Source organism: Oncorhynchus masou, chromosome 7 (assembly GCF_036934945.1).
Source record: "Oncorhynchus masou masou isolate Uvic2021 chromosome 7, UVic_Omas_1.1, whole genome shotgun sequence".
In the NCBI taxonomy this organism is placed as follows: Eukaryota; Metazoa; Chordata; class Actinopteri; order Salmoniformes; family Salmonidae; genus Oncorhynchus; species Oncorhynchus masou.
Genome location: NC_088218.1, coordinates 12,456,105 through 12,474,516, shown reverse-complemented (window position 1 = coordinate 12,474,516; position 18,412 = coordinate 12,456,105). Strand labels below are relative to the sequence as shown.

At 45.5% G+C, this 18,412-nt stretch overlaps 2 protein-coding genes across 3 annotated transcripts in view; one reads left to right on the top strand and one right to left on the bottom strand.

Moving 5' to 3' along the window:
- The window catches only part of LOC135543305 (filamin A-interacting protein 1-like), a 90,560-nt gene extending 85,902 nt beyond the window's left edge, over positions 1–4,658 (bottom strand). Inside the window, 1 exon segment of the mRNA XM_064970479.1 lies at positions 4,299–4,658. The gene's annotated coding sequence lies outside the window, so the exon portion shown is untranslated.
- Positions 4,659–10,496: 5,838 nt separating this feature from the next.
- LOC135543306 (plectin-like) lies at positions 10,497–18,146 on the top strand. 2 transcript variants are annotated; one of them, XM_064970480.1, is made up of 8 exons: positions 10,497–10,870; positions 12,444–12,564; positions 15,296–15,426; positions 15,748–15,846; positions 16,679–16,875; positions 17,139–17,202; positions 17,331–17,393; positions 17,524–18,146. In XM_064970480.1, exons 1-8 carry the CDS (start codon positions 10,661–10,663, stop codon positions 17,821–17,823), a joined length of 1,185 nt encoding a protein of 394 aa, XP_064826552.1. In that variant the 5' UTR covers positions 10,497–10,660; the 3' UTR covers positions 17,824–18,146. The 2 variants fall into 2 exon arrangements, with proteins under 2 accessions (XP_064826552.1, XP_064826553.1); XM_064970481.1 differs by having other exon boundaries at positions 17,331–17,401; positions 17,524–17,632.
- Positions 18,147–18,412: the final 266 nt, after the last annotated feature.

The window sequence follows — 18,412 nt, the reverse complement described above, 5'->3', positions numbered from 1 at the left end:
CACACCCTCAGACCCTCCCTAGGCCCTAGCTGCCACACCACATCCACACACCCTCAGACCCTCCCTAGGCCCTAGCAGCCATACCACATCCACACACCCTCCCTAGGCCCTAGCTGCCACACCACACCTTATCCACACACTGTCAGACCCTCCCTAGGCCCTAGCTGCCACACCACATCCACACACCCTTAGACCCTCCCTAGGCCTTAGCTGTCTCACCACATCCACACACCCTCAGACCCTCCCTAGGCCCTAGCTGCCACACCACATCCACACACCCTCAGACCCTCCCTAGGCCCTAGCTGCCACACCACATCCACACACCCTCAGACCCTCCCTAGGCCTTAGCTGTCTCACCACATCCACACACCCTCAGACCCTCCCTAGGCCCTAGCTGCCACACCACATCCACACACCCTCAGACCCTCCCTAGGCCCTAGCTGCCGCACCACATCCACACACCCTCAGACCCTCCCTAGGCCCTAGCTGCCACACCACATCCACACACCCTCAGACCCTCCCTAGGCCCTAGCAGCCACACCACACCACATCCACACACCCTCAGACCCTCCCTAGGCCCTAGCAGCCACACCACACCACATCCACACACTGTCAGACCCTCCCTAGGCCCTAGCTGTCTCACCACATCCACACACCCTCAGACCCTCCCTAGGCCCTAGCTGCCACACCACATCCACACACCCTCAGACCCCCCTAGGCCCTAGCTGCCACAGACCCTCCCTAGGCCCTAGCTGCCGCACCACATCCACACACCCTCAGACCCTCCCTAGGCCCTAGCTGCCACACCACATCCACACACCCTCAGACCCTCCCTAGGCCCTACCACACCACACCACATCCACACACCCTCAGACCCTCCCTAGGCCCTAGCAGCCACACCAAACCACATCCACACACTGTCAGACCCTCCCTAGGCCCTAGCTGTCTCACCACATCCACACACCCTCAGACCCTCCCTAGGCCCTAGCTGCCACGCCACATCCACACACCCTCAGACCCCCCCTAGGCCCTAGCTGCCACACCACACCACATCCACACACCCTCAGACCCTCCCTAGGCCCTAGCAGCCACACCACACCACATCCACACACTGTCAGACCCTCCCTAGGCCCTAGCTGCCACACCACATCCACACAACCTCAGACCCTCCCTAGGCCTTAGCTGTCTCACCACATCCACACACCCTCAGACCCTCCCTAGGCCCTAGCAGCCACACCACACCACATCCACACACTGTCAGACCCTCCCTAGGCCCTAGCTGCCACACCACATCCACACAACCTCAGACCCTCCCTAGGCCTTAGCTGTCTCACCACATCCACACCCCCTCAGACCCTCCCTAGGCCCTAGCAGCCACACCACACCACATCCACTGTCAGACCCTCCCTAGGCCCTAGCTGCCACACCACATCCACACACCCTCAGACCCTCCCTAGGCCCTAGCTGTCTCACCACATCCACACACCCTCAGACCCTCCCTAGGCCCTAGCAGCCACACCACATCCACACACCCTCAGACCCTCCCTAGGCCCTAGCCCACCACATCCACACCCTCAAACCCTCCCTAGCCACACCACACCACATCCACACACCCTCAGACCCTCCCTAGGCCCTAGCTGTCTCACTACATCCACACACCCTCAGACCCTCCCTAGGCCCTAGCTGTCTCACCACATCCACACACCCTCAAACCCTCCCTAGGCCCTAGCTGTCTCACCACATCCCAGGCTTACAGTCAGATTACAACGCCTGAGGAGGCACCACGGACAGGCCACGCCATGCCAGAAATACTTTAAGAAATGAGGAGATGGGAAACTCATTGGCCAATGAATAGAGGAAAGTACCATGCTGCCCCACCCAGCAGACTGTCAACCAATCAGGTTCATGTTGTCATGCAGTTGTTAAGCTAATCGTCAAGCATTCCCTTCTAAAAGGTGGTATGAAGGTATGAGTCGAGAAACCTGCCTATTGTCCTCCAAAGTATGAAATGTCACGATTTCAAAGCTATATGATATTACAGAGAACAAGTTAATTATCTCACATCTCAGAAAACATTTGTAATGTTGTGCTTCTTGTTCACGTAATTCATGCTAATGTTGGATTTTGGAGCTGGTGCCCAATTGACTCCCACTGGCTCCTTGAAGGAGGGCACTCCTTGTGGGATTGTACCCAGAATGCACCGCACGGTCCATTTACAACATACGGGACCATGCGGTGCATTCTGGGTACAATCCCACAAGGAGTGCCCTCCTTCAAGGAGCCAGTGGGAGTCAATAATCGTCAATATGAATCCAATGACGTTTCCCATCTCTTAATTTCTTAAAGTATTTCAGGTCAGGTCTGGTTGTATGTGTTAGCCTGTCGCTTGGACTCACAAACAAACTCTGTTGGGTCTCAGGCCTTTTAAAAGTTCATATGGAGCATTGCTGGGTGTCCTTCTGTCAGGACAAATATTTGCTTACAGCACAGATTAGTGTTGGGTTTAGGTTTAGTGTTGGGCTTATCAGGGGCATGTCTAGAGAGGAGCATGGAGCTTTGGCAGGTTAAAGATGAAGGAAGACAGACACAGAACATTCCTGTTGTTTGCATGGATTGATGACTTCTAATGTTCAGACTCAACGCTGGGGGGATTGACATAAAGTTCTGAACTGCAGTTAGCAGGTTAGACGAGGGGAGAGGCAGTCACTGACTAACGCTATAGCTGTTTGTTTCCTGAATGCCTTGATGACACTAAATGTTCAGACTTTAACACTAGAAGGATTGACATAAATGCCTGAACTATAGAAAGTATGTCCACGAGGAGAAAGGTAGGCGTTGACGCCAAATGATTTGGTGATCGTTAATGTTCACACTTAAGGCAAGAGGGATCAACCTAAAAGGTCTGTACTGTCACCGAAGATGATGTGGTCCTTTTCATGTTACACAAACATCCAATGTGCTTTACCACTGTAGGGTTGCCATGCCAAACCCTGGAGCCTCCTGGGAATTGATAACATAAATGTAAACAATGTTGAAGGAGTTCTAATGGTCTTTAGGTTAGGAACCCTGAACGACCGACTCCTCTTGGGTCACATATTGACCATACTGTACCCACTAAATGAGCTACTCTAAACGTGGGAATGATCTGCTCTAGCTTGAGAAATGACGACCAAACACAGAGGGGCTTGCTTTGGGCGCCATGTTTGCGCCAGTCTGATCCACAGCCAGAAGAATCTGGTCGCTGCTAAAATGTATTGATGACGGCCAGGCATCCGCCTCCCTCTCCCTGCTCTGGGGCGACACGTTCAAAACAGAGCTGCTAGGTGAAGGCCTGATAACCCCATCTGGCTCGGCCCCTCCATATCCCCCACAGCCCCCTGGGGATCTGAGACGCACAGGGCCCTGAGCCTGGACCCGCTGCCCTTAGGAAATACCCTGCTGCTGTCACTGTACCACTTCAATGTAGAACATCCATAGGCCAGCTTTGTTGACCTTTGTCTTTGATGTGTGGTAAGGAAATTGACTAGAAGGTAATCAGAACTTAACGTCACTATTGCCCAGTGGACTAGGTGGTAAATACTTCCTGCACTTCTCAGTTGACAATCGATAAATATGTTCATATTAGCTGCAGTCAATCACATGGGATTATGTTTGACTGGAAACTGAAAAGGGTTCCAAAAGGGTTTTCCAGCTGTCCCCATTGGATAACCATTTTTGGTTCCAGGTAGAGCCCTTTTGGGTTACAGGTAGAACCATCTGTGGAAGGGTTCTAGATGGAACCCAAAAGGGTTGCACCTGGAACCAAAAGGGTTCTTCAAAGGGATACGCTATGGGGACAGCCAAAGAACCCTTTCGGTTCTAGACAGCACCTTTTTTTCAGTACAATATTATATCCAGATACACAAACACAACATCAATACTCATGCAGATATGCACCCAAAACATCAGTAATGATGCAAAGATGTCAAATCAACAGGAGTCAATAGGATTGATAGTGGATCTGTAAACCAACTCCCTCAGCTGACCTCACTGAGAATACGACAGTGAGCAGAGTGGTCTATGTGGTCACGACATGTTCCCTTCATGCAGTCCACCTGCCCTGTCTGATTAGCCACAACATCGTCACAGCAACACCCACTCAACACCAGCCTGTCTCCATACACTGCAGAATGCACATGATAAACTGAATGAAATACTGTAGACAAAGAGGGTTGTCATGGGTACAGAGAGAGAAGTCCATGTAGTTTGACCTCCCTCTCTGGGTTTAGCTGCAGCGTGTAGCTGACAACCAGTCTTACCTCAGAGAGCGGTGAGTCAAAGCTGTGGTCCAGACTGCTGCTTGCTGCTACTGCTGCAGTGTCACTGTGTTGCTCTGTAGCCCCCTGCCAGCAGAGAGGAAATGTTATCCAGTGTGTAGTGTTTCCACGTCTTCCTTCCCTGATCGAGCCCTTTTTCTCCTCTCCTGTGTCCTCAGCTTGCCTCTGTCTGTACAATCCAGTTAGAGCGATGGGGGAGGAGGAGGGGGGTGAATCACTCTCCCGCCAATGCTGACAGAGAGAGGGAGCGTGCCTGGGAGAGAGAGAGACAGAAAGAGGGGGAATGAGACGCTGCTGTGATAGAGGACTGGATAGAAGGACAGTGTGGTGCAGTGGAGAGAAATGACTGGGGAGGGAGAGAAGGAGAGAGAGAGAGGGAGGGAAGGAGAGAGAGAGGGAGGGAGGGGGTAAAGGGACAGATAGGACCTGGCATGCAGATATCTGCCTCGCTTCTAAATTTAACCTACCCCTAATGACACACACACACACACACACACTTGGCCAGATGGTCCTGTCAGGGAACTGATCCCTAAGGAGTCTGGGACTGTCCCCGTGGAGATAGAGAAAGAGGAAGAATGGGGGGGGGGGGGTGTAACTTGTTTCAAGTGCCCAGAGGTAGGTTAGCCAGTTTGGGATTGGTTGATTGTTGTTTTATGAAGAGAGTGAAAAGCTTGACAAGGGACAGTTCCCAAGTTGAAAGAGATTGGCCAGTAAGACCCAAATAGCAACTACCATACACATCCTATAGTTCTATATGTCATTCTATGGAATCTACCTTCATCAGGACAGCTTTGGAAAGCTGATCCCTTCATGTAGTCAGGAACTTAGTTTTACTGAGGACACTGGTACCCACATCACCCACAGCTTAAACAATAGGTGACACAAGGTGACAGAGTAAAATGCATTGTAGGTTTTATTTGACTCAGGTGGTCTATTCTGGATGACAATAGAGTCCGGTGACCATGTCACCTGCTCTGGTACCTTAGGACAAGGCATTTGATTTGCATGTGGGGAATCAAAATGGTGGTCTGATCGGAGCATAGCAGTATTCAAAACAATGTCAAGATTCTATGATCATTTGTCAGTCAACTCTGAAAATAATTGAAAACTGTATTTTCAAAGAATCACTGAATTTCACAGCATGTTTTTCCCCTTTATTACCCAGCGTTCTATTCCAGAAGTATACTGTTCTACGCTTGGACCTTCACTGAGGCATGCTCTCCTGTGGGACTGTTTTCTGTCCGACCACGGCAACCACGGGACTACATCTCAGACTCCTTTCAATGTGTCCTTGGCCCCGTGCGGGTCTGTGTTTTCCATCAGTGAGCAGTGCTGCGGTGGGTGTGTGGGTGGGAAGGCTTTTCCTCTGGCCTTCTCCTGAGTAGCAGTGGTGTCAATGTTTCAGTGTCTGGAAGTGTGTCTGGACTGACACAAACTGTGTGTGTGGTGAGGTAAAGGCACATTCGAGGCTTCCATTGTGTCAGTCCCCAGCTGTCATCGGAACCTCTCCTTGACACATACACATACATCTGGTCAGAAACAGACTAAAAGGTGGGCCTCACATTGCCTGCTAGGGGAGGTAGAAAATATCCCCTTATAGATTTAGATCTCAATGGGCTCCCATCAACTCTGACCTTATCTACAATGTGCTGGGGGTTGTCATGGAGACGCGGCGTGGCCTGTACTGTCAGAGCCACCTGTTGTCCTACTCAGGAGAACAATAACGCAGGAAAGCATGACAATACACACTCAGTCCCCACTGTAAAATAAACGGTTGGAATACAGGAAAATATATTATATAGCCAGGCTAACTTTTTCCAGAGAGTTGAGAGGAGGCTCTTTATAGTGTGTGCAGTTCAAAAACACATTGAGTTGCCAACTACACACATCATTCATCAACTCACTATGAACTCTGAGGGACGTTCCTGTCTAGCCTGACTCCCAACTCTGTTTGTGCTGTCTTGTGCAACTTTGGCGTGACGTATACATAGCGGTTGGCAAGACAGCACAAACAGATGAGGGAATCAGGCTAGTTCCTGTGCCCTCAGATATAACAAGTTCATCGTTGGCCTTGCGGCCAGTCACTGTGGCATGATGGATGTGATCTGCCTCTTGGGGAGGCTGTGCTGAATGCCTGCGCTGATGTTTTTCATTGACAGCTATGTCAGCCATTTTGAGAGTGACGTCCTATCATTATATCCCAGCTTGGTTTATTTACGATACGTATCCTAGCAATTTAACATCCTCTCTAATTGACAACGTGAAGTAAGAAAGTTCATGTAGCCATCAGTTACTTTCGGTAAGAAATCAGTAAGAAATAGTCAACTGGAGAAAAATGGCTTTAAATATCTCATTGACATTGAATATTGACATTGAAGCATCTCAGAACTGGGACGATAAACCGAAAATTATCGACACCAACTAAACTTACCACTTATTGTGGACAATTTGCTGATATCGTTCATTATGATAAATAACCCATAGGGCCGTACAAGAGAAATGTGTAGTTTGAAATTAAATAAGTTTGCTAATATGAGTGATTGTTGAGGCTTAACTTAACCCTGCTCACAAATCACAAGCATCACAAAATGAACCTCACTGACAGCTCCCAGCATGGTCAAGCTGAATGTGCAGGGCTAGAAGTTTCCACCTGCCCATCATCTTTCATCGTCACCCGGCCCGCCGGGAGCCTTGTAGGAGGGGGAAGGCTATTCCCATCACACCTTGCAGGAAGGGGCTATTCCCGTCGCATCCCTGATCTGAGCCGTGATCCATCCCACTGAGAATATGTATATATAACACCTCCACCTGGAGAGGAAGGGAGAGAGAGAGAGAGAGGGAGAGAGAGGGAGGGAGGAAGGAGCGAGGGGTAGAGAGAGAGGGAGGAGGGAGCGAGGGGGAGAGAGAGAGGGAGAGAGAGAGAGAGAGGGAGGGAGAAGGGAGCGAGGGGGAGAGAGAGGGGAGAGAGGGAGGGAGAGGAAGGGAGAGAGAGAGGGAGAGAGAGTGGGAGAGAGAGAGAGAGGGGAGGGAGGGAGGAGGGAGCGAGGGAGAGAGAGAGAGAGAGGGAGAGAGGGAGGGAGAGGAAGGGAGAGAGAGAGAGAGAGAGGGAGAGAGAGAGAGAGGGAGGGAGGGGGAGAGAGAGAGGGAGGGAGAGAGGGAGGGAGAGGAAGGGAGGAGGGAGCGAGGGGGAGAGAGAGAGGGAGACAGAGAGGGAGAGCGGGAGAGGATTCCAGAAATAGACCCCAATACCAAAGACTGGTAACCAGAGAGGGGCATGCTCCACAAGCGCACCATGGGTCAGTCCGGATAGAGCATACTTATGATGAAAGCTGAAGGATGTATGGGTCATTCAACCCCACACAGGTCTAGACCACTGACCTATAGACTAGGGTACTCTGGGTAATGAGGCACAACATCTAGCTTCTATCCCCTATAGGCTAGATCTTTAAGGACTCATCCTCTCTCCATCTCTCCATTTTGTTGTCCATCACTTAATGGCTGCTGAGCTGCACAATGCTATGCCTTTGACCTCCGCCAAAGTGAAGTGCTTTTTATTGTACCTGCCAGACATGACATTGCCCAGTGCTCCATCCCAAAATGACTCAAACAGTACACACACACACACGCACACATACATACACACAGACACACACACACGCAGACACACACACACACACACACACACACACACACACACACACACACACACACACACACACACACACACACACACACACACACACACACACACACACACACACAATAACAAATGGGCCATTATCGCTAATAAAAGGCTCTCTGATGCAAAGATGCTTTCCAGAAAGACCCTTTACAGCTGCTCTCTCCAGCCAGCGTTAGCTTAATGTGAGACAGTTGAAGGAAACAGCTGGTGCAGTGGTAAAATAACCCTATGGAGACTACCTTTTTACCCTACTGTCTATTCCCAATGTGATGACTGTTTAATGCACTTTTTAGGACATCACTTTGACTGCCTGGGTCTCAGAAGCATTGCTGATAGTGGAATCAGCCCCTGTGTGCTATTGACAGAATGAGCTACAGATGCTTGGTGAGGAAAAAATATAAATACATTGACAGTTTATTTGTTAAGCGATTGATCATCCTGCAAACATGCAATACCATATGGAATTTCCAACTTCCCAACTAGTGCTAAAATCTATATTTTGTTTCTTTGCCTGTATAAAACAACATTTCTGCTTCACAGAATTTTTGAAACACAAACTTCTCGGTGTCCAGAGGAAGAACTAAAGGGCTTGTTCCCAGAGGGAGAACTGAAGGACTTTAGAGGGAGAACTAAGGGGCTTGTTCCCAGAGGGAGAACTAAAGGACTTTAGAGGGAGAACTAAGGGGCTTGTTCCCAGAGGGAGAGCGAAGGGGCTTGTTCCCAGGGGGAGAACTACAGGGCCTGTTCCCAGGGGGAGAACTAAGGGGCTAGTTCCCAGGGGGAGAACTACAGGGCTTGTTCCCAGGGGGAGAACTAAGGGGCTTGTTCCCAGGGGAGGAACTAAGGAGCTTGTTCACAGGGGAAGAACTAAGGGGCTTGTTCCCAGGGGAAAAACTAAGGGGCTTGTTCCCACAGGAAGAATTAAGGGGCTTGTTCCCAGGGAAGAACTAAGGGACTTGTTCCCAGGGGAATAACTAAGGGGCTTGCTCCCAGGGGAAGAACTCAGGGGCTTGTTCCCAGGGAAGAACTAAGGGGCTTGTTCCCAGGGAAGAACTAAGGGGCTTGTTCCCAGGGAAGAACTAAGGGGCTTGTTCCCAGGGAAGAACTAAGGGCCTTGTTCCCAGGGGAATAACTAAGGGGCTTGCTCCCAGGGGAAGAGTAGATGGGTGTAAAGCCATGTGACACTCCTTCTCCTCCCTTGGCCCTAACCTCCTGGGAAGCAAGTGTTGTAAAGCTCAGATTTACACCCCCGTTCTCTTCCTCAGTGTGATGGACCCGGTCGGACAGTTTAAAAACAGAAGTATTTATGACTCAGCATTCACTCTCATCTTCCATTCCTGGAGCTCTCTTGAGCATGTGCCTCAGCCTCAGCCTGGCCGGACGGACGGACGGACGGCATGAAGACCAGGTTTAAACTTAGCTGTCAGTTCTGCTTGGCTATATAGAGCTTTCAGAAAGCATTCAGACCCCTTGACTTTGTCCACATTTTGTTACGTTACAGCCTTATTCTAAAATGTATTAAATTAAATACATTTGTCATCAATCTACACCAAATACCCCATAATGACAAAGTGAAAAGAGGTTTTTAGAAATTTTAGCAAATGTATTACTTATTTACATAGGTATTAAGACCCTTTGCTATGAGACTTGAAATTGATCTCAGATGCATCCTGTTTCTATGGATCATCCTTGACTGTGGTTTGTCATTATGGGAAATTGTGTGTAGATGGATGAGGGAAAAAAACCTATTTAATCAATTTTAGAATAACACTGTAACATAACAAAATGTGTTAAAAGTGGTCTGAATACTTCCCTAATGCACTGTATATGTTCCCTTACAGCTTGTGTTTTGGTGGAAGCACGCGGTATGTGTGTTCTCAGTTCAAAAACATGTATTTTTTTGTTCATAAACATAGTATGAAATGCACTTTTATTTAGAATTGTATATAAAGGTCTCCTCATAGTGTTTGATATTGCTGCTTCAGGTCATAAGCAGATTGTGGCTATCTGCTACTGATGGTGTCTGAGCACTAAGGCCAGGTACACCTCACTGTCCCATTGTTGTGGCACAGGGCTCTGACGTGGACAAGGAGGAGAGGGCAGATCTGGCTTCAAAGGACAACTCCTGTAGAAACTGTTGACATTGCATTATGCTATTTTGATACCTGAGCAGACAAGGTGAAAAATATGTTGATGTTGTTGAGCAAGGCACTTACCTCTAATTTGCCCCAGGGGCGCCATACTACTATGGCTGACTCTGTAAAACAACACATATCACTGTCTGCACCTATCCGGTGTTTGTGACAATAAAACATTGTTTGTTTGATTTCTTTCACTCCCTGAGCACTAGTTGATGATGTGGACGTGAAATGTGGCAGCCCCCCACACCTCGATAACGACAGTTCTGATGATTCGTCAATGCAGGTGCAACCTCTTGTCTCCCTCTACTGGTCATACACTACTAGTACATGTTCTCATGATGCGGTACAGAGCTCAATTCGGCCTCTGCCCCGCTATTGCGTCTCAGACCACATTTTCGGATCAAGCATAAATTGGCTCTTAGCCACGGACTCGCGAGCGTTACAGGTGCGCGCCAACAGGTGATTTTGATTCGATTGTCACAAAACGCCGAGCTTAGGTTTGTTTCAACACAACAAGAAAAATGGATCTCTCAAAGATTTCCGTTGCAAACAGGAGAGACAGAAAGGCAACCAAAGGGGAAAAAGCTACTCACAAGTCAAATGTTTCACCGGCGATCAGTAGACTCATTCAAGACCCTCCAAATCATATTCCATTGGGACGACAACTTCAGAGGACGCCGCCAACGTCAGAGTTGAAAATAACTTGGCCTTTGAGCTTTGGAACACAAGCGGTAGGCCGAATCCCTTTCACCACACTTCTGCCCTTTGTGAGGCATTGGAAAACCTCTCTGGTCTTTGTGGTAGATTCTGTGTTTGAAATTCACTTCTCGACTGGGGGACATTACAGATACAGTAATAGTATGGGTGGGGTACAGAGATTAGGTAGTCATTGAAAAGTCATGTTAACTATTATTGCATTGAGTCCATGCAATTTATGTGACTTAAGCACATTTTTACTCATGAAGTTATCGAGGCTTGCCATAACACAGCAGTTGAATACGTATTGACTAAAGGCATCCGCTTTTAATTAATTTGTGAAAATTCCTAAAAACATCATGATTCCACTTTGACATTATAGGGTATTGTGTGTAAGCCAGGGACAAAATTGTGGCTGTAACAACTAAATGTAGGAAATGTCACGGGGTGAATACTTTCTGAAGGCACTAAAACCCCAGCTCACCTAGGCAGGGTACCTATTGGTAAATGGGTTAAACATGTAAAAAGTAGATGTTGAATATCCCTTTGAGCATGGTGAAGTTATTAATTACACTTTGGATGGTGTGTCAATACACCCAGTCACTACAAAGATACAGGCGTCCTTCCTAACTCAGTTGCCGGAGAGGAAGGAAACTGCTCAAGGATTTCACCATGAGCTCAAAGGCTACTTTAAAACAGTTTGAGTTGAATGGCTGTGATAGGAGAACTGAGGATGGATCAACAACATTGTAATTACTCCACAATCGTGACCAAAGTGAAAAAGGCCTGCACAGAATACAAATATTCCAAAACATGCATCCTGTTTGCAACAAGTGACTAAAGTAATACTGCAAAAAATGTGGCAAAGCAATTACATTTTTTGTCCTCAATACAAAGTGTTATGTTTGGGTCAAATCCAATAAAAAACCTGAGCTGGCGCACACACCCAGAAAAAATTATTTAGTTTAAAGGTGCTGACTAAGGGAGAATAAACTGTAAACTATAAAAGCAGTCACACACTCAGTTTGTATAACCTCCCAGTAATTTGTAGGTAAAAAACCCACAAATGTTTCTGCATCACTGTGCCTTCTTCAGGGTGGGGCAAATCCAATACAACACATTACTGAGTACCACTGTCCATATTTTCAAGCATAGTGGTGGCTACATCATGTTATGGGCATGCTTGTAATCGTTAAGGACTGGGGAGTTTTTCCGGATGTAAAAAAATGGAACGCAGGTAAGTACAGGAAAGCTCATCCAGAAAGACTCACAGGTGTAATTGATGAAGGTGATTCTAATGTATCGACTCTGGGTTTTAATACTTATCTAATCAAGATATATATTAGTGTTTTATTTGTTGTACATTTTTTTTACAAATGTTATAATTTTTCTTCCCCTTTGAGTATTTTGTGTCTGGTTGACAAATGTCAATTAAATACATTTTAGTCCAAATTTTATCACAACGAACTGTAAAATCAAGGGGTGTGAATACTTTATGAATTTATGAAGGCACTGTAGTTTGTAGGCCAACTTAAGCCACTTATTGTGGAGGGTAGGCCTAGTCAACCAATTAATTTCTATCCGTTACCATTTTGTCTTTCCATCCAGATTGCAACCACCCCTGGGCAAGAACCCTTGTCTCCCGTGCTAAATATGACCATGGACCTTTCCACAATCGAGCCTGCAGAAACAGAAACATGCCGACGGTCTCGCATCACTTCAAGCACACGTGGGTGTTTCCTATATTGTTCACAATCCTATAGCTGTATATTTGCACCAATATGTGATTTGATATGTCTGAGGTGACAAACATAAACACACACAGGGGTGTCGTGCACCCCCAAAATCTGAGGGGCCACAAGTACGTGAGGATTGGAGGGGGGCTAGGCCTCATCTGCAAGTGGGTGAATTTAGCCTGAAATGGCTTTTTCCTGCAATTTAGAGCCATAATCCTTATGCTTAATTCTACGTACACAAATGTGTATTTTTCTGCATATGTAAGATCGATTAATCTGAATTAATTACGGCCGATTTCAATTTTTCATAACAATCGGAAATCGGTATTTTTGAGCAACAATTTACCGATTTTAAATATAGATATTTTTTTATACCTTTATTTAACTAGGCAAGTCAGTTGAGAACACATTCTTATTTTCAATGACGGCCTAGGAACTGAGGGTTAACTGCCTTGTTCAGGGGCAGAACGACAGATCTTCACCTTGTCCGCTTGGGGGATTCAATCTTTCAACCTTACAGTTAACTAGTCCAACGCAATAACGACCTGCCTCTCTCTCGTTGCACTCCACAAGGAGACTGCCTGTTACGCGAATGCAGTACGCCAAGGTAAGTTGCTACCTAGCATTAAGTTAAAATAAGTGTTCATTCAGTATTGCTGTAATTGTCATTATTACAAATAAATAAAAATCGTCCGATTTAATTGGTATCGGCTTTTTTGGTCCTACAATAAAAGGCGTTGAAAAATCATAATCGGTCGACCTCTAAACCATACCTCTTGAGCTGTCTGCATCCTCTTGACTTGTGGTTCTTTTTTTGCTAATATCTGGGTAAAAGATTGAAATGAATTGAGTCTTATTCAGTTAATTTAGTAATTGCTTGCATTCTTAAAGTCTACCAACCTTGGCAGCAGGAATGCCAAATATGTCTGTAGTTTTCACATGTGCTGAATACAACGTGTTTAGACAACTGTGAAATGCTAAGATGGTTAGACAAGCTAGTTACTCTAACTTGATTAGTAGCCTGAAATGGCTTCTTGGTAGCTAGTTATGAGGTTGGGAGATTGAGAACATTTCTGGCCTAGCTAAAACCAACTTCATAAAATTGCTAGGTGGCTAGTAGTATTTCAGAGAAACGACAACTATATATACAGTTGAAGTTTACATACACTTATGTTGAAGTCATTAACTCGTTTTCAACCACTCCACACATTTCTTGTTAACAAACTGTAGTTTTGGCAAGTCGATTAGGACATTACTTTGTGCATGACACACAACTTCTCCAACAATTGTTTACAGACAGATTATTAAATGTATAATACACTGTATCACAATTCCAGTGGGTCAGAAGGTTTACATCCACTAAGTTGACTGCCTTTAAAGAGCTTGGAAAATTCCAGAAAATGTCATGGCTTTAGAAGCTTCTGTTAGGCTAATTGACATAATTTGAGGTAAATGGAGGTGTACCTGTGTACCTACCTTCAAACTCAGTCCCCCTTTGCTTGACATCATGGGAAAATCAAAATAAATCAGCCAAGACCTCAGAAAAGCAATTTCCAAATGCCTGAAGGTACCACGTTCATCTGTAGAAACAATAGTACGCAAGTATAAACACCATTTGACCACGCAGCCATCATACTGCTCAGGAAGGAGACGTGTTATGTCTCCTAGAGATGAACGTGCTTTGGTGCGAGAAGTGCAAATCAATCCCAGAACAGCAGCAAAGGACCTTGGGAAGATTCTGGAGGAAACGGGTACAAAAATATCTATATCCACAGTGAAACGAGTCCTATATCGACATAACCGGCTCAGCAAGGAAGATGCCACTGCTCCGAAACCACCATAAAAAAGCCAGACTACGGTTTGCAACAGCATATGGTGACAAAGATTGTACTTTTTGGAGAAATGTCCTCTGGTCTGATGAAACAAAAATAGAACCGTTTGGCTATAATGACCATTCGTTATGTTTAGAGGAAAAAGGGGGAGGTTTGCAAGGCAAAGAACACCATCGCAACCATGAAGCACGGGAGTGACAGCATCATGTTGTGGAGAGGGACTGGTGCACTTTACAAAATAGACGATTAGAAATTTGTGGGCAGAACTGAAAAAGTGTGTGCCAGCAAGGAGGCATACAAACCTGACTCAAATCTGACCGGCTCTGTCGGGAGGAATGTGCCAACATTCTCCCAACTTATTGTGGAAGGCTACCCAAAACGTTTGACCCAAGTGAAACAATTTAAAGGCAACGCTACCAAATACTAATTGAGTGCATGTAAACTTCTGACGCACTGGGAATGTCATGAAATAAATAAAATCTGAAATCATTCTCTCTCATTTCTACAGTGCATTATTCTGACATTTCACATTCTTAAAATAAAGTGGTGATCCTAACTGACCTAAGATGGAATTTTTACTAGGATTAAATGTCAGGAATTGTGAAAAACTGAGTTTAAATGTATTTGGCTAAGGTGTATGTAAACTTCCAACTTCAACTATATATATATTAATTAACAGGACAGATCTGAGGGGGCACGTGCACCTGTGTCCTCTGAACATTTTCATTAAATATCCAATTCTTATCTATTTTAATATAGTCCTATGTCACATGATACTACTGTAGGTCTATAAATCTCAATGTTTAATGCTTTGGTTTATGATGGCGCAGAAGCTTGTAAAAAATTATATTGTTAGCACGATCCACCAAATGTTATCAATGTACATGTTCAGTCTGTTCAGGCAGTGTGCTGGAAGAGGACCCCTACTCATTGATAAGAGGCATGCAGGGCTATGAGGTTACCCCAGCAGACCTTGTATTCCTGAAGAGAGCCAGGCAGGAGAGGCAGGTCAACGCCTTACAGGTGAAATCCATATCTGATTTGAAAACACCCACTTCATTATTTTAATGACTGATGCTCATGGTACCTCAAATTGAAATTACGCAGCCATTTTGTGCTGCTTTGATCACACGTGTTCTTTATTCGCGCACATAGCAAAATATTCCGTTTGCGTTTTCTCCAGTTTGGTTCAGTTTGCAACTAACAATGTTTTGCAATGATAACGAATGTTTCTATTGGACAAATTCAGGTAGGTTTGGTTCCTAGTGAATACACTCCATTTGGGCCTTCTTGATACTGTTGAATGATGTTATGTTCAAGGCTGTCATGGTGTTTCTTATGCAGAGAGATCTGGATGAGTTACTGAGGCAGCGGAGGAACCAGATGCTGGCCAGGGATCTGTCCTTGGCCTCCAGAGAGAAGATCCAAACTGACCTTGATGAGGTGAGGCCACGTTACTGTACAGTACTGTAGCTACTAGGGATGTGACAAATGTACAATTGTTCTTAACTTTTAAACTGCCGCTATGTTTATACGCTAAGAACTCAGATATGGTCCTTCGTATGACCCTGTGAGTCATCTTTTAGCGAGGCTGGACTGAGGTAGACTGAACTGCATTGTCCCCTAGTGGTCACACCTAAGTTTTTTCTTTCTATATATATATATCTGTATGACCACTAGGGGGCAATGCAGTTCAGTCTACCTCAGTCCTGCCTAGCTAATAGACGCCACTCATCTTACTGCTGTCTCCCACCCACTCAGCAACAATGATAGTTAATGCCGTTTTAGGTACTCTGCTGTGTCCCTCTCCATGTTTTCAGGACTTTGCTGCTGTCGCTTCCTGTCTCTCTCTGACAATTCTCCAACTGTTAAATATGATGACGTGCGGAGTGCCTTTATATCCGTGACTAATCATTTGAAAGATTCATAATTCCTAATAACGTTACAGCATTGTTGTTAGGTATTTGTTACATTTGTATTTTTCCCTTTGATGATGATGATGATGGAGATCTGCTAGTGGTAGTTTTGTGATAACTACACTGAAGGTTATTTCTCCTTTAAACATTCACACCACTACTAGATACTGTCCTATGCTGAATGTCATGTTGTCAACCTCTGAAGTTATGACCTTGAGTTAACTCTGCCTTTTAACTTTACTGTTATCATTTATCTATACAAATGTTTATATATTGATGAATTTTTACTCATATTCGTAGTGTTTGTGGATATGTCGTCGCATTCGCTGAAAATTGTTCTGTTGGATTTCACGTTTCAGATCCTGTCCTGTGAGCAGACTGTTCAAATGGGGCAAGTGTTCCTCTCGAGGAAGCTGAGCTCAGCGGAGGTAGAGGCCCTGGACTCCAAGTCCCTCCTGGCCCAGATAAAGACTGCTGATGTCCAGCAAGCTGTAGAGGAGGAACAAGCTGAGATCACTGCCCTAGAGGACAGCGTGGCCAGAGCCCTGGAGCTCAGGTAGCTAGCTATCTCACTTCATGTTACTGCAGTGGCCAGGATCATATTTATTAGGCACCAAATGGAAGGACATTTACCGGAAAAGGGGCAGGAAAACAGGCAGGGACTTACAATAAGAAGCTTTCGTTTTTGTTCTGATGCAAAACGTTTTGCTACAGTGTGCCCTAAGGAATATGACCCATGGAAGACATGGTCAGTGTACAGTTTGTTGATGTTTACGGAAACAGGAGTTCTGGCTTTAATATTATTGTTTCTAATTTCAGAGAGAGAGGGGAGCAAAGACAACAGGAGATTGAGAATCGGAACAGAGCCATCCTCACGATAAAGGTGGTATTTGTTCAACACTTGTCACTATGTAGTGTTTAGTTATACGATGAATCCCCTACAGTACTGTACGGTCTTGGGCCAGTTCTTTCTGGACATGTATAACTGATGAGCACTGCTTCATCTCTCAGGCAAACATCAAGCATCTGATGAAGGAACTATCAGAGCTCAAATCCCAGCTGGCTGAGGCAGAGGTAAATCTGTATGTAATAAGCTCCGTGTCTGACCTTGTGGTGTCTGGGGTGTTGGGAATTTTCAGTCACATTGAAAAATATGTGTACTTTCTCAAGAGATTCAATGTGAAAGTTCCTTGTGACTTCACAGGAATCTTTGCTAGCCATTCAAGGCAAGATGGACACTTTGAAAGACACCAAAAAAGAGGAAGACCCAGGTCCCCAGGAGGCATTGCAAGTCGCCCCAAGCCAAGCAAAAGCTCCCAAGAAGGCACCCAAGACAAAAAGGAATGGTGGAGAAACAATTACCCAACAGGCTTCTCATGTCCGAACACCTACCATAGTTGGAGAGCCAGATATGGCCAGTGGTCTCAGACGATCTAAGAGAATAGCTAACAAAAAGAGCTGCGTTGAGAATAAGCCTGTTTTAAAGAAAACTCGCCCTATCTAAGCAAGCATTTCACTTTGAGAATTTTTCTTCTCCACTTTTCCTGAAACTTTTGAGTTTTAAGGAGTTGTTTTGGCTTGTTTGGTACTGTGGTTAGGTTTCCATCCATTTGACAACAGATTTTAATGCAGATATTCAAAAGTCCGCACAGAAACATATGATTTTTTCCCACAGCGGATAAAGTGTTGTGCGTGACAGTGCACATAACACTTTTGCGCTTAAGTGTTCATGTTCAGAATAAAATAAAACAGACGTTTTAATGTGTTTCCATAGCATTTTCAATTCTATGAATGGTTTTGTCACACAAACTGCAATAAATAGCACACTTGCCCAACCTGGTTTTTGGCCCATTCTCTATAGACTACTGTGTGCTGATAAAGTGGACAGGGTAGGTTATACATTGAGTGTACAAAACATTAAGAAGCTCTTCCCATGACAGACTGCTCAGGTGAAACCTATGATCCCTTATTGATGTCACTTGTTAAATCCACTTCAATCAGTGTAGCTGAAGGGGAGGAGACCGGTTAAAGAAGGATTTTTAAGCCTTGAGTCATGAATCGTGTGTATGGGACATTAGAGGAATGGACAAGAC